Here is a 16,811-nt window from a genome sequence, read left to right as displayed (position 1 = left end):
CTTAAGNTTTTTCACCCTTGAGGGCTTTTGTAATCGTAATACATCAAGGCTTTTGTAACTGTGATAAAGTTTAGGTTGATGTTTGATTGAAGGCTAGATCTATATATCGTATTTGTGTTTCTTCAAACTAATTTGTTAGACTGTGCTTTACAATATTTTCTATGCTAATTGTATAGATCTTAACTCATCCTCTAGGGTCCTATTACTGCAGTTACGGATTTCATGATTCATGATTGACTATCGAGAGAACCAAATTTCACTTATATTTGTTTCAGTATGACTAGAATAAAATATATAAGTGAGTGTTGAATCTCTTTTACAAATTGGTTCTGTGAGATTAAGTTTGATTTAAATCAAGTTTTCTTTTGTCCTGTATGCAATTGTTTGTCATTTAAATTCTCGGAGTATAAAATTCTGCATGCTTCCAGAGAAGTCAACATTTTTACCTTTTTGCATAGTTTTGAAATTTAAAATCGGAAACCATAGCAACCTTTTCCATCACCACAATATAGGATAGCAAAATTAGCATAGTTTTTATTTTCTAGGCATTAGGCTGTAGCTTTTTTTCTTTGCTATCTGTTTTACTTTTATAATTTTTTTCTAGGCATTTCTCTCCAAAGTAAGTAGGGTATTGATTACCTTATTAACCCTACTATTATTAATTTTACTCTACGCATTTCACAATTCATTACGTGTTTTTACTTTCTAATGAATTCAGTGACTGAATCAATCGGGCATAGTATTGTGTTCTTGGAGAAAAAAATTTATATGACATTCCAACAAGAAATTTACTCACTCAAGGAAGGTTCACGCACAGTAACTGAGTTTTTTTCATAATTGAAAATTCTATAGGAAGAGTTGGAAACCTGTATGCCAATGCCTAGTTGTGCATGTCATGTAAAATGCTCCTGTGCTGTTATAAAAAATGCAAGACACTATAACTATTTAAATTATGCAATTAGATTCTTGACTGGTTTAAATTACAATTTTACTATTATTAAATCTCAAATTCTATTGATGGATCTCTCACCTAATATTAATAGAACTTTTTCTACTGTTCTACGAAATGGCTGACAAAACAATTACAAACTCATCAAGATCTTTGGTGCTAGATCTTAGAACTGAACAATGTGAAAAGCTCATCAGTATACTCCAATATGATCAATATTCATCAGTGCAAGTGAATGTAAGTTCTCATGTTGGTCATTCACTTAATGAGAAATCCAAGACAGGTAAAGCTTTCATTTGTTCTTCACTTAATGCATGTGACATGGACTCTTGGATCATTGATTCGTGGTCTATGATCAATCAATATCTGTGCATCCTTATATTGTTTCAACTTATGCTTTGAAATTAAACTGATGTGTAAATTTTGCATTGCTAAACATGCTCGTACTGTATGGGTTTCCAAAGTCCATTGCATAGGTTCAGGATAAGGTGTTTATTAGTAATTTTTGGAAATAATTGTTTAAATCTTAAGGCACCATGATCTCCATACAGATGGTCAAACTGAGAATTTAAACAAAACCTTAGAAATGTACTTAAGGTGTTTTGTCTTTGATCATACTAAGGATTGGATGAATATGTTGCTATGGGCTCATCAGTATTGGTATAACTCTTCATTCCATCACAGCATTGGCATGTCTCCTTATCCAGTCGTGTATGGAAAATCACCACCTTCTATCATCATATATGAACATAGTGAGCATGATCCAACAAATCTCCAAGACTGTCTAAAAGCTTGTGATGCAATGTTAACAAAACTTAAAAAAAACTACATCATTCGTAGAACTACATGAAATTGCAGGTGGATAAAAAGAGGAGGTATGTACAATTAAAGGTAGGGGACCTAGCATTGATGAAATTATAGTCATATAGAAACATTTCGTTGTTTTAAGAAAGAACAAAAATTGTGCCTTAGGTATTTTGGGCCATCTGAGATAATTAAGAAGATTGGGAATGTTGTTTATAAATTACAGTTGTCAGATTTTACAAAGATACGTCCAATATTTCACATCTCTATGCTTAGAAGTTCGCAGGTGATCCTAAACATTTGATGTAGGATACTTAGGAAGATTCATTCCAAAATATATTGAGTTTTAGAAATTTTTATGAAAATCTTATTTTAAAAATTTTATTCCAAAACATATTTCATATGTTTTGAAAAATTGTTTCAAAAATAACATTCTGAAAATTTAGTTCGAGAAATTTTATTCTGGAAATTGTTTCGGAAATGTTGTTCCGAAAACAATGGAAAACTTGTTCCAAAAAACTTCATACGAAATTCGGGAGTCACTTTTTCGAAAGATAAAATAGTCACTTAAAACTTTGAGCGGGGTGTGAAAAGAAATTGTGGAGGTGTAAAAAGTAAAAATCAACTAAAACACATAAATTATAGGTTTAATGTCTCCGTAGGTCCCTATTTTGGTCATGAATTTCAAATAGGTCCTCTTCCTTTTCGGCGTATCAATTGAGTCCTTGTTTTTGTAAAATTGAATCAATTACAGGCCTGCCGTTAAATTGGACAAACGGCCGTTACAGTATTGGTTACGTGGCATGGTTGAGTGCAGTTACTAATCAGACGTGGCATTTAAAACGATTTTTGTATTAAATAATTGGTATGCACAGATGTATATTCAGTTTTGGGTAAGGGCAAAGTAGGAAATTTGAAAAAATTAAAGGGCAAGACGTTTTAATTGAGGAATGCACATGAGATTGGGGAAAGAAATTGAGGGTTTTTATTATTAGGGTTCGCGTGAGAGGCCAAAAATCGCGATCCTAAGTTCGATCCAAAAATCAGGTGTGGGTCCTTTTGTTGTTGGAAGCAAGAAGCTGAAGCACGTGGTCAGTGGAGGTTAATCTCAAGGAAGGTCAGTGTTTGTCCCCATTGATGTATGGTTTGGTCTCTGGTTTTAATTGCATTTTGGTGGTCCCCCATTGATGTATGGTTTGGTCTCTGGTTTTGATTGCATTTTGGTGGTCCCCCATGTATGGTTTTGCCGGTGTTCGTTGGTGAAGCTTATGTAGTTGGAAGTGGGAGGGTGCGCGTTCTTTGTTCGACTCGAAGTGATGGATAATGAAGTGCAGAAATCGCATTCTTGTTCATCTTCGACATGCAATGGGTGGCGGAATCAAAACTGTGATGTCGTTTTTCGTGGTGGTGGAGTATCTACCATTGATGGTGTATCACCCCTTTGCCTCTGTGGAGAGAAAACAGTGGTAAGAACAGCTAGAACTGCTAAGAACAGAGGGAAGCATTCTGGAGCTGCCCTAAGTACAAGGTAAGAACGTGTAGAAGTAGTGTTTTGTTTGAGTGGAAAGTCGTTTTAATTGTTATTTTTTTCACAGACTGGACATGAAGGTGGTTGCAATTTCTTCAAATGGTGTTGTGAAGACGGTAATGACAAAAGCTATACGAATGTGAAGTGGGAAGAAAAGCATGAGTCTTTGTCAAAGACAGGAGAAATGGGAGGTGGATCGAAGATGATGAGTGATTTGATTAAATCTGTCAACGTTGTGGAGAAATGGATTAAGGTGTTGACAGGATTGGTTATTTTGATTTTTTTACTTAATATTATTGTAATTTCAATATGGATTATAAATCCATAATGTAGTAGTGTTGATCGTATTCTTAGGAAGAAATTAGCCGGGTTTTTCGGTTTGTTAGGATGGAACTGTTTATGTATATGACGAGATGTGAAGGAATGAAGTTGTGTTACTGAAGTGATAAACATAATAAATTGAGGTTTTGGTTTAATGTAGCAGGTTTTAAGGCCTTTTGAAAACTGTTGAATGTTTATTTTATTCACAGCAATGTTACATAATAATTAACGCTCGTCCAACTACCGTGTCTATCGCTCGTCCAACTAGGTCCCTATTCCCTAGCGTTCGGTTTAGTCGTCCTCCCTCGTGTACCGCTCATCCAACTACGTCCGTGCTCAAGACCGTTCGGTCTGGTCGTCCACCCTCCTGCATCGGTCTTCGAACAACCTCCGTGCTGAAGACCGTTCGGTGTGGTCGTCCTCCCTTGTCTACCGCTCGTCCAACTACATCCGTGTTCAAGACCGTTTGGTCTGGTCGTCCACCCTCCTGTATCGCTCTTCGAACTACCTCCGTGGTGAAGACCGTTCGGTCTGGTCGTCCACCTCCTGTATCGCTTTTCCAACTACCTCCGTGTTCAAGACCGTTCGGTCTGGTCGTCCACCCTCCTGTATCGGTCTTTCCAATTACCTCCGTGTTGCAGACCGTTCGGTCTGGTCGTCCACCCTCGTGTATCGTTCTATATAAGACGTCAAAGAAGGAAATTGTAATATATCCAAAACATTGTAATACATCCAAAATAGTTCCTGCTCATTGTAATACATCGAAAACCATACATAGTTGGCATCATTGTCATTCATTAAATTACATAGCAGTAAAACCATAAACCTTGTTCCTTAGACTATTACATAATAAGATCCTTAAACTTGGCATCATTGTCATTTATACACACATCTATAGTTGAGCTTCCTGGTCATTCATACACACTTCAGATAACTGTGATGATGGCATGATTGGTTCTTGGGTTGCTTTGGGGCAACGACTCCTGTTGTGCCCAACCTCCCTACATAGCCCGCATCTCTTCCGCAAACCACCCTTGCTCACTCGTGAATCATCCTTTCTGATCTCCCACTGCTCCAGTCTTCTTTTCCTTTTAGGTCTTCCAGGCATAACCTTTTTCCTAGGAGGCATGACATCCGGATATGGTGTTAGGTCCCACATGTTGTTTCCGTTGATGGGATATACGATTGATGCATAGGTTTCTTCATAGGTGGACTTTAGAAAGCAAGCCGGAATGAACTGCTGGCCATCAATATTAAGAAGCTTCATTGCGGCTAGGGAGTGACAACATGGAATTCCTGTGATGCTCCATCTCCTGCACGAGCATGAGAACTCGTCTATGTTTACAACAAATTTTTCTCCACTTTGGGAGACGTGTCTTACTTCAAAGAGTTTGTGTGCTGACCAGCTATAAAGAAATAAAAAAAAATTTAAACAACACATTTAAGTGTCTGACATAAAGTTTACCAAGGAATGAATAAACATTTATGAAGTTATGAAGAAAGTTACCTAGGTATCCAGTTCTTGGTTGCTTGGGATTCCTTTGTAAATCTGGCCTGGATCTTTGGACAAATTGGTCCTGAAAATGATTGTATCTTAGACCTATTTTGATGGAAGCTTAGCCATGCTTAGAATGACCTGGACCATGCAGACAAAGTTTAAAAAAAAAATCCAGAACAGTATTGGTGCAGCAGATTGAAATCAGCAGTGAGAATGCAGCGGAAATTGAGTGAGATTGGTTGATGGTTGGTGTGTTTGAGTGGAATGAGTATGTGGGGGAACCTCACAGCTCAGAAGGCCTTCCTACAATGGAAGGAAGCTAGAGGAAAGGGAAGAGAAAGAAGAGAGAACAAATGACTCAAGAGCAATAGGGCTGGAAATTAAATTCAGCAGCAATTTACTAAGCTCAAAAGTAAGTCAATGCAAAGAAAAGACCCTCTTATTTATAGGTGAAGAGGAGCCTAATTTCTGATTTTAATTCCCTCCTAAATTCAAATTATTTAGATTTATTTTGATCAAGCAAAGTCCATGCCTCATTCCAGCTCAGCCAGCAAGGTGTATGCTTCCTTCCAAATCAGCCAATTCACGTGGAAAATGCTGGTGCATGCCGTAAGCACCTCCTTTTTGGCTCCTTTGCTTGGTTCTATTGATTTAACTTCTTGGATGGCTCAATCATAGTCTCCAAGATTTATTAATTCCTACAAAACAAAGTATAAGTGCTTTAGTTAAGAGAAGAAGGATTTTTATAAGTAACCTTCCATAGAAGTAAAATGTTAGGTGATCCTTCTTCTTCTTGAATCTTCCTTGCCATTGCTCTAGTAAGAGGTCCAATGTGATTTCTTGATGGTTTTCCATCAGACCCTCCCTCTTGAAAAAGATCTGTCCTCAGATCTGCTTCATCCTGTTGATCATCTCCTGTGAAAGGAATTAAATCGCAGATGTTAAAAGTAGGACTGACACCATAACTTTCAGGAAGGTCTAATATGTATGCATTATCATTTATCTTTTTGACCACCTTGAATGGACCATCTCCTCTTGGACTAAGTTTGGATTTCCTTTGAGAGGGAAATCTTTCCTTTCTCAAATGAAGCCAAACTAGGTCTCCTTTTTCAAAAACTATTTTCTTTCTCCCTTTGTTGTTGTATTCTGCATATTTTTTAGTTTGTTTTTCAATTTGGATTTTAACTTTCTCATGTAACTTCTTGATAAACTCCGCTTTAGAAGCACCTTCTTTATGAAGAAAAGAAGATGATTCTGGAAGAGGTAGTAAATCAAGAGGTGTGATAGGGTTAAAACCATAAACAACCTCAAAAGGAGAAAGATTAGTAGTCTTGTGGACTACTCTATTATAAGCAAATTCAATATGAGGTAGATGTTCATCCCAAGATTTGTTATTTCCTCTTAATATTACCCTTAATAATGTAGATAAAGATCTATTTACTACTTCAGTTTGCCCATCAGTTTGTGGGTGACATGTAGTAGAAAATAGAAGTTTAGTTCCAAGCTTTTCCATAAAGTTTTCCAAAAATGGCTTAGAAACTTCACATCTCTATCAGACACTATAGTTTTGGGTAAGCCATGCAATCTCACTATTTCTTTAAAGAAGAGTCTAGAGATATAGCTAGCATCATCTACTTTGTGGCAGGGTATAAAATGAGCCATTTTACTAAAACGATCTACTACCACAAATATAGAATCATACCCCCTTTGAGTTCTTGGCAATCCTAAGACAAAGTCCATGCTTATGTCCTCCCAAGGGGTATTAGCTATAGGAAGAGGTGTATAGAGTCCATGAGGCATAATTTTGGACTTAGCTTGTAAACAAGCTATACATTTAGAACAATGCCTTTGAACATCTATTCTCATGTGTGGCCAATAAAATTTACTTTTCAAAATGTTTAGAGTTTTATCAACTCCATGATGGCCCATGAGTCCTCCTCCATGACTCTCTTTGATAAGAAGTTTTCTAATGGATCCTTGGGGTATACAAAGTTTTCCTTTATTAAAAAGATACCCCTCAGAAAGATAGAATCCATCAAAAGGCTTCTTAAGACATGATGAATAAGTGGATGCAAATGTTTCATCATTTTCATATAACTCTTTTATGTCATCAAATCCTAGTATTTGGGATCCTAGGGTTACTAATAATGCATGTCTTCTAGATAAAGCATCCGCAACAACATTAGTACTCCCCTTTTTGTGTTTGATGACATAGGGAAATTGCTCAAGATATTCCACCCACTTTGCATGTCTTTTGTTTAGCTTTGCTTGCCCTTTAATGTACTTGAGAGATTCATGGTCAGTGTGTATGATGAATTCTCTAGTTACCAAGTAATGCTCCCAAGTTTTTAAAGCTCTAATGAGGGCATACAACTCTTTGTCATAGGTAGGATAGTTTAAGGTAGGCCCCCTAAGTTTTTCACTAAAGTAAGCTACGGGATGTCCTCCTTGTATTAAAACAGCTCCTATTCCTACCCCAGATGCATCACATTCTAGTTCAAAGGCTTTGGAAAAATCAGGCAAAACTAGAATAGGTGCATGTGTTAACTTGTGTTTCAAAGTCTCAAAAGACAACTCTTGCTTATCACCCCAAATAAAAGGCATATCTTTCTTGACTAGCTCATTTAAAGGAGCAGCTATGGTGGAGAAGTCTTTCACAAATCTTCTATAAAAACTTGCTAACCCATGAAAACTTCTCACCTCTCCTACATTTTTAGGGGTTGGCCATTCTTGTATAGCCTTGATCTTCTCTGGATCAACATGTACACCTTCTTTTCCCACTTTGAATCCAAGGAAAATCACACTTTCTTGACAAAAAGTACATTTGTCAAAGTTGGCAAAAGATGATGTTCTCTAAGAAGAAGCAAGACTTTTCTGACATGATTAAATGTTCTTGAAGGCCTTGACTATAGATTAGGATATCATCAAAGTAGACCACTACAAATCTCCTATGCATTCTCTAAGACATGATTCATTAACTCATGAATGTACTTGGAGCATTGGTCAAGCCAAAGGGCATGACTAACCATTCATACAAACCAAACTTGGTCTTAAAGCAGTTTTCCATTCATCTCCTTCATGAATTCTTATTTGATGGTATCCGCTTTTGAGATCAATTTTGGTGAAAATTTGCTCCATGTAATTCATCAGCATATCATCTAGCCTAGGAATGGGGTGCCTATACTTGACAGTTATGTTGTTATGGCCCTACAATCTGTACACATTCTCCAAGACCATCCTTTAGGACCAACAACACAGGCACACAGCACACAGGGACTTAAACTCTTTTGGATCCACCCTTTGTTCAACAAGTCATTAACTTGTTTCTCTATTTCTTTTGTTTCCATAGGGTTGGTTCTATAGGCTGGCCTATTGGGTAGGCTTGCCCCAGCACCAAATCTATTTGATGTTCTATTCCCCTCAAAGGTGGTAATCCACTTGGTACCTCTTTGGGAAATATATCATCAAATTCCTTTAAAAGTTTTTGCAACCCCTTTGGTAGAGAACCAAGTTCATGAGTGATTGAAACAAATGCCTCTTTGCAATAAAGAAGGAAATGAGGTTGTCCAAGAAAAAGATTTTTGGAAATATTCAAGGTTTGAGGTTGGACAACTTCATGGGCTGAGGCATGGGTTACCAAATTCTTTCTTTCTTTCTTATTTTCTTTTTTCTTTTCTCCATCCAACTTCTTCTTAAGAATTATTTGGTCCTCTCTTACTTGTGAAGGTGTAAGAGGACACAAAATAATTTTCTTTCCCTTGTGTTGAATGGTGATTTTGTTGGTGACTCCATCATGTAAAGCTTGTTTATCATATTGCCAAGGTCTTCCAAGTAATATGTGCCCAGCTTCCATTGGTACTATATCACAAACAATTTGATCTTCATATTTGCCAATGGAAATAGGTACACTTACTTGTTCTTTAACTACTATTCCATCATCCTCTTTGATCCATTGAAGTTTGTAAGGTTTAGGATGAGGAGTAGTGTTAAGCCAAGCTTTTCTACCATTCTAGAACTACAACAGTTGCAACAAGAGCCACTATCCACTATCATTGAACATGTCTTTTCTAAAACTTTGCATCTTGTGTGGAATAGGTTCTCTCTTTGTGACTGTTCTAATTCTACATGTTTACTTTCCAGGAGTCTCCTTACCATAAGTAAGTCACCATCACAAGGTAAAGCTTCTTCTTCTTCAGAAGTGGATGTTTCAGACTCACTATATGAAGAACCCTCACTTTCACTCTCATGCTCAAGGATGTAAGTTGACCTTCTATTGCGGCACTCAGATGCATGTGCCCTTTTTCCCCACATCTAAAGCACTTAGTCTCCTTACTCTTATGATCTCTTGAAGGTTCTTTGACTTTTTCTTTTCCTCTCTCTCTCTCTTCTTCATATCTTGGCTTGGTTAGACTACCCTCCCTCTTATACTCTTTCTTATGGTTAGAACTATGAGGGTAATCTTTCTTGGTGAGCTTTTCCTCTTGAGTTGTTGCTCTACCCTCACACAAAGTTGGACTAACTCATTGAGATCATTGTAGGGTATAAGTTCAACCCTATCTCTTATGTCATAGTTGAGTCCACTTTGAAACCTAGCAATTGTTATCCTAGGTTCTTCTCTTATCCCAGCTCTCAACATGAGTAACTCCATTTTTGTCTATATTCCTCAACACTCATGTTCCTTTGTTGAGTTTATGGAGCTTATCCATTATTCCCTATCATAATAGGTTGGTACATGCCTCTTCTCAAGGCAGTTCTCAACTCATTCCAATATCTGATGGGAGGTAAGTGTCTTAGCCTATAATCCTTGACCAAGGCTGTCCACCAAATTAAGGCATAGCCTTGAAAGCTTAGAGAAGCCATGGTGACTCTCCTTTCATCATCTATTTGGTGGCACTCAAACAATTGCTCAACTTTCATTTCCCACTCTAGATATTCTTCCACATCATCCTTTCCATGAAAAGAAGGTAGATCAATTTTGGGCTCTCTTGGATGGTGTTCTCTCACTCTATGATGTCTTCTAGGAGGCATTTGGTAGTGGTCATCATTGTGATGACTACTATATTGCTCAAGCTCACTATGAGAAGATGATGATTCTTCTCTTCTCCTATGGGAAGATCTCTCTTTCTTTTTGTCTTGATTAATCAAAAGTTGACTAATCATGTCTTTGAGCTCACTAATCTCTCTATCCCTTTGTTCAAATTTTTGTTGAAATTCCTCCCTTAAAGAACTCTCACTATTGGGTTTGATGCTACCTTGCACACTTGATTGACTCATTCTTGTCAAATGAAAGAGGTTTTCACAAGGTTTTCAAAATATTTGACAAGTAATGAATGAAAAGATTTTCACAAGCTTTCTTTATTTTTTGGTGAAAAATTTCTAAAGAGATTCTAGAGGTAAAAGATGTTTCTAAGTAGCTCCCAAGAAGAAGAGGTGAGTCACAAATGGACAAGCTTAGAAACCAAGTTCTTCCTTAGCCAGAGTTTCCTTAGAGTTATCTTTTACCTTAGTTTCTAAGTAGAAATTCTTCAAATTCTTTTCAAATGTTATGAAATGAACCTAAAACCAAAGAAAGGTTGACTAAATGCTATGAAATCCTATATACCACGGAGACTTAAAAAAACAAAAAAAAATTAAGCAAGAAATTAAAGAAAGCAATAAAGATGCAAGAATGTAAATGCTAGACGGCCCTAAGTGAAAGTGCAAGTGACACTTGGAGCCCCTTGACACACTTCCACACTAAGAAAACAAAATTGGACTATTACAATGTTCAATTGTGAACTTGGAATTGCTTCAAGAGCATTTTTCCAAGTTACTTGGCTCAAAAAACAACAAAGAAAAAATACAATTTCAAACAGCAAATTTCGTGATATTTGGTGTAAATAAACTTGAAATGAGGCCTAAAAGTAATGTGAGCTTTGTCTTCTTGCTGCTGCAGAAAGCTACTCAAAATGAAGGTGTGAGTTGCTCTTTTTCCAGGTTTGAAATGCTGCTGTAACAGAGTTTTTCAGCTGCTGTAACAGAGTTTTTCAGCTGCTGGACAGTGGTGTTTGGCTGCTGTTGAGTCTTCCTTCTTGCTCCACTTTCAATGCTCAAACCACTTCCTAGGAGGCTACCAAAGTAGGAGAAGGATTCTGGTGCTGGATGCCCCAATCAGCTTGCACATACACTCCAAAACTCAGCAAAATCACACCAATCAGTTTAAAAAAAAATCTGCACCAAACTATGCTGTTGTTTGCACCAAACTATGCTGCTGTTTTGAAACTTAGGATGCCAAAAAATAGACACAGCAATTTGGAACAGCACACCAATGAAATGTACACAAAAGGAACTTATCAAAGGCACTAGAATGGATGAATAAAGCAAGAAAAACACAAGCACAGTCCAGAAATTCTTCCAATACAAACTGTTTGATAAGTTTCAAAAGTGTTTGATAAAATGCCTCACTGAGTTTCAGCTTTGTTTTTCAAGATTTGTAATCTGGATTGGTTGGTTCTAACATCTTTTTAACACTTGATTCTTCTTCTTTTGATCATGTATTTTCATTTTTAAACATTGAACCAGCTTTTTCACCATCCAGCAATGTAATTTAAACCAAAATTACCAAAACAGTTGCTGGAAAAAAATCAAAAACTGCACAAAAATTATGAACTAAAATGGTGGTTTTGGAACCCAAAATGAGTAGCAGTGTTTCAGCAGCTTGGATGAATGTTCAAACAACTTTAATTCATGATATTAAACATGTTTAAACTCTTAAACAGCTGAATTAACGCTTACTACTCAAATTCACTGGTCCACTTCCAATTTTAACTCAAAATTGATGGTTTAAGTATCCAATCTGCATATAACTTCAATTTTGACCAAATGAACAGTATTAACAACTTTTAATCATCCATTTAGACTTGCTCAAGCTTTCCAAAAGCACAGAAACAGCAGGATTCGAAAATCACCCTTGCTATGGCCAAATTATGCAGCAAAAACCATCAATTAACCAACCACTTTTAGTTTTTCATGGATTCAAAAACTGGACAGCAAAGGAAATGACTCTAAGAAGTGTAAAAACACAGATCTAAGCTAGATTTAATGTGCTTAGCATGACCAAACTCAGATTAGACAATTCAAAGAAACTTAGCACGGTGAAAAGCTTGGATTAAAAGCTGCAACAGTGGAATGCTATTAATTGTGAGCAACCAAGCTATGCAAATTGCATTTCATTGCTTGTAATGGTCTGCTACACTTTTAGCATCATTCACTATCATCAACCAAATTTGTATAAAGCACTAGAATAAAAAAAAAATCAACTGGAAAACAGATTCATGATTTAAAAACAGAATTGAAATTTTGCAGCAGAGTTCAACACAGATTTGAAATCAAAATGGATTTCTAGTGCTTTAGCTTGTATCACCAAGGCTAGAACAAATTCTCATTGCCTTTATTGGTTGATATATAGTTTATCTAGCACTTGAACTCAAGCAAAACGAATTAAACCAGCAGAAAAGAATACCAAAGCAGTGACAGAAATTAAAACTGCAATATTCACTTGCACATGACCAAGACAACACTGAAATTGAAAATTAAAGCTGGAAATGACTCAAACAAAGAAAATTCACCGTTTAAAATGAAAGGACAACATCAACACACAAAGGAAACTCAAATTGAACTACTGGAAAAGTAATACACAGCAAAACAGAAATGAAAAACAGCACCTTTGGAAACAAAACAGAACACTGATTTGGAAAACTGAAACAGAAATTAGATCACCATTGGAAGCAGAAAATGGAAGAGAAACTTAGCTCTGGTTTGCGTGGACAACCAAGGCTCTAGATACCACTTGATGGAAGCTTAGCCATGCTTAGAATGACCTGGACCTTGCAGACAAAGTTTCAAAAAAAAATCCAGAACAGTATTGGTGCAGCAGATTGAAATCAGCAGTGAGAATGCAGCGGAAATTGAGTGAGATTGGTTGATGGTTGGTGTGTTTGAGTGGAATGAGTATGTGGGGGAACCTCACAGCTCAGAAGGCCTTCCTACAATGGAAGGAAGCTAGAGGAAAGGGAAGAGAAAGTAGAGAGAACAAATGACTCAAGAGCAATAGGGCTGGAAATTAAATTCAGCAGCAATTTACTAAGCTCAAAAGTAAGTCAATGCAAAGAAAAGGCCCTCTTATTTATAGGTGAAGAGGAGCCTAATTTCTGATTTTAATTCCCTCCTAAATTCAAATTATTTAGATTTATTTTGATCAAGCAAAGTCCATGCCTCATTCCAGCTCAGCCAGCAAGGTGTATGCTTCCTTCCAAATCAGCCAATTCACGTGGAAAATGCTGGTGCATGCCGTAAGCACCTCCTTTTTGGCTCCTTTGCTTGGTTCTATTGATTTAACTTCTTGGATGGCTCAATCATAGTCTCCAAGATTTATTAATTCCTACAAAACAAAGTATAAGTGCTTTAGTTAAGAGAAGAAGGATTTTTATAAGTAACCTTCCATAGAAGTAAAATGTTAGGTGATCCTTCTTCTTCTTGAATCTTCCTTGTCATTGCTCTAGTAAGAGGTCCAATGTGATTTCTTGATGGTTTTCCATCATGTTTTTTGCCCATCTTTGCATTATGTATACCCTAATTTCTTCCAGCATTGTTATGATTGGTTTAGTCCTGGTGTGAACCAAGACACTGTTGAAAGCCTCACTCATATTGTTGACCAATGTGTCACATTTTGGTGTTGGACTGAATCTGGTCCTTGACCAATATCTACAACAGATGATATATACACATGTTAAAACTGCAACTAATATGGACAAACATAAAATAATATAGAAAGGGAAAAAATAATTAATACAAATTGTCAACCTTGGAGGGATGGCAATCAAATGCTTGAATGCGTCTTCATTTATATCTTTAATGTTTCTCATCTCCCTTTCCCATTTTTGTGGATGAGTGGCAGTAGCTGCCCTCCACATCAGCTGTTTCAGATTTTTACCAGGAAACTTTTTCCTAAAGTTTGAATATAAGTGTCTGACACAAAATCTCTGGTCAACACCTGGGAGTAACTGTTGTATGGCTGGTAGTAGACCCTGTGGTGTTAACATAAAACATTTATCACCATATCAAATTAATGAACCAATATACGAAAGAAGCAATTTAAATATGATTATTACCTTTTGTTGGTCGGAGACAAAAGTAATTGAAGAACATACTTCTCCACCACCAAGATCATCTATCAAAAGTTTCAAAAACCACATCCATGAATCTTTGTTTTCGACTTCTACCACCGCATATGCAATGGGCAACATTTGATCATTTCCATCCCTCCCAACAGCCGTCAACAGCTCACCACCATACTTCCCTTTCAAAAAGGCTCCATCTAATCCAATTATTGACCTACAGCAGACAAAACTGTCTTTGCATGCCTTCAGACAACAGTAAAATCTCTTGAAAATTAACTCACCCTCATTATTCTCAACATGGACCTTAACTGTAGATCCCAGATTTCTTTCCAACAACTCATGCGCATAATCATATATCCTCTTATATTGTTCATTAAAGGACCCATCAATTTGATTAGAAGCAATAGCTTTGGCTCTATAAGCCATAGACCTTGATATACCTATGTTCCACTTCCTTTGAACTTTTTCACGAATATCAACACCCTTCATCTTAGGATTTTCCTGAACTGTTTTCACCAACTTTTTGCTCAACCACTTGGCGTCAACTAACTCCAGGTTGAACTCCCTGCTGCATGTATGAATGTCTTTTTTAGTTCTCAGCTGCCATGATTTTACAGCCTCCATATAACCAAAGTATATGGTCCATGGGCATTCTCCTTTTGCACCAAAGCACTTCATCCTCAATCTTCTATTGTCATTTTTTACAAACTTTATATTCCTCCCATTTTCCAAGGCATACCCTTTTAGAGCATCTAAAATATCTTGCTTTTCTGCAAAAAAAGTCCCCACTTCCCATGTAAAGTCTACCATACTTTTTGGCATACAAAAAATACCAAACCTCCCATAACCTTCACTATCATTAACCTCTTCATCACTATCTGTTGCACTAAGAAATTCCTCAGATTTCCACTCAAAATCTGACAATCCTCTATCGTCATGATCATGACATTCAACACTGACATTATCACGGTCATCATCACTGTCACAAAGACTTTCTACTTCTACTTCGACATTACCATCTACATCACCATCTATATCACATTCAACACTCACATCTACTAGGCCCTCTAAGCACTCATTATTTTCATGTACATCACCTTCTTCAGTAGATGTACTCCAACTACAAAGATAAACTTCATCCTCCACAACTCCTTCACACACATTCAACTCTTGCTCTTCTTCAACCTCATGCAACTCTTGTACGTGACCATGACCTTCAACCTCTACTTCAACAGCACCACCATCTTCTTCACCCTCGTTCACCTCTTGTAAGTCACCATCAACTACACCATTTACTTCAACACCGTCACCATCTTCTTGACAAACATTCACCTCTTGTAAGTCACCATCAACTACATCATTTACTTCAACACCGTCACCATCTTCTTCACAAACATTGACCTCTTGTAAGTCACCATCAACTACACCATTTACTTCAACACCCTCACCATCTTCTTCACAAACATTCACCTCTTGTAAGTCACCATCACCTTCACCATTTACTTTAACAGAATCACCATCTTCTTCAACCTCTTTTTGTACTGTACCATTACCTTCAACTTCTCCTTCATCATTAGTAATGTCTTCAAGCATATGAATGACTTCGGGATCAGAAACTACATGAACAACGTATAAGTGAACTTCACCATTAAGCCTAGCTAAGTTAGCCATATGCATGGCACCTCTGTCATCAATCAATTGTTCCAACCTATTTTCCAACACTAAACCCCCTCCTAAACAGTTCCATAAATCTTTAAAATTCTCATATCCTAAACTTTTGACTACACTGACAACCACAAAAAAACTCCACGTGTCAGGATCAAAGGACAAAGTTGTTGTCTCCCCTTCATACTTTAGGGTACTATCATTAATGAACTTTCCTCCATGGTGGAAGACACACACAATAGCGTCCTCCATTACGCACAACACAACATAAATATATCTACAGACCTATTATGAAAACATATCACGACAAAAAAATATATATTAAAACATGCACAGAGATCAAATAACTTTAAACATACGCACTCAGACAAAGTCAAATAACTTTAAACATACATGGGGGACCACTAAAATGCAATCAAAACCAGAGACCAAACCATACATCAATGGGGGACCACCACCGAATATTGTAGTTTCGATTGAATAAAAACGAAGACAATAAAGCACAAACACTGACCTTCCTTGAGATTAACCTCCACTGACCACGTGCTTCAGCTTCTTGCTTCCAACAACAAAAGGACCCACACCTGACCTACCGAGACACCACTCACTGCATGCACTCTGCCGCTTCAGCTCGAACTTAGGATCGCGATTTTTGGCCTCTCACGCGAACCCTAATAATAAAAACCCTCAAATTCTTTCCCCAATCTCAGTTGCCCTTTAATTTTTTCAAATTTCCTACTTTGCCCTTACCCAAAACTGAATATACATCTGTGCATACCAATTATTTAATACAAAAATCGTTTTAAATGCCACGTCTGATTAGTAACTGCACTCAACCATGCCACGTAACCAATACTGTAACGACCGTTTGTCCAATTTAACGGCAGG

The 16,811-nt window shown here is 37.1% G+C and overlaps 1 protein-coding gene across 1 annotated transcript; it reads right to left on the bottom strand.

Annotated features, from left to right (window-relative positions):
• Positions 1–4,489: 4,489 nt before the first annotated feature.
• On the bottom strand, positions 4,490–14,882 carry LOC148201143 (uncharacterized). Its single transcript, XM_088111920.1, has 5 exons — positions 14,250–14,882; positions 13,942–14,165; positions 13,685–13,842; positions 5,110–5,209; positions 4,490–5,008 (listed from the first exon to the last, which is right to left on the bottom strand). The coding sequence occupies exons 1-5, from the start codon at positions 14,880–14,882 to the stop codon at positions 4,495–4,497; spliced, it is 1,629 nt and encodes a 542-aa protein (XP_087968046.1). The 3' UTR covers positions 4,490–4,494.
• Between the last annotated feature and the right edge of the window lie 1,929 nt (positions 14,883–16,811).

The sequence above is a fragment of the Vigna umbellata genome, chromosome 4 (genome assembly GCF_029865625.1).
Source record: "Vigna umbellata cultivar VRB3 chromosome 4, Vumbellata_1.0, whole genome shotgun sequence".
Lineage (NCBI taxonomy): Eukaryota > Viridiplantae > Streptophyta > Magnoliopsida > Fabales > Fabaceae > Vigna > Vigna umbellata.
Note: the sequence above shows the minus strand (reverse complement) of the source record. Positions and strands in the feature narration are given on the sequence as shown.

Bases quoted from the DNA above. Each gene is read 5' to 3' on its own strand.
- LOC148201143 (XM_088111920.1), bottom strand. From the start codon at position 14,882: ATGGAGGCTGTAAAATCATGGCAGCTGAGAACTAAAAAAGACATTCAT. The intron at 14,166-14,249 runs GTAATAATCATA...TTAACACCACAG, and splicing joins TTGTCTCCGACCAACAAAAG to GGTCTACTACCAGCCATACA. The intron at 5,210-13,684 runs AAAACATGATGG...TAAGCTTCCATC, and splicing joins CATAATGCAAAGATGGGCAA to AAAATAGGTCTAAGATACAA.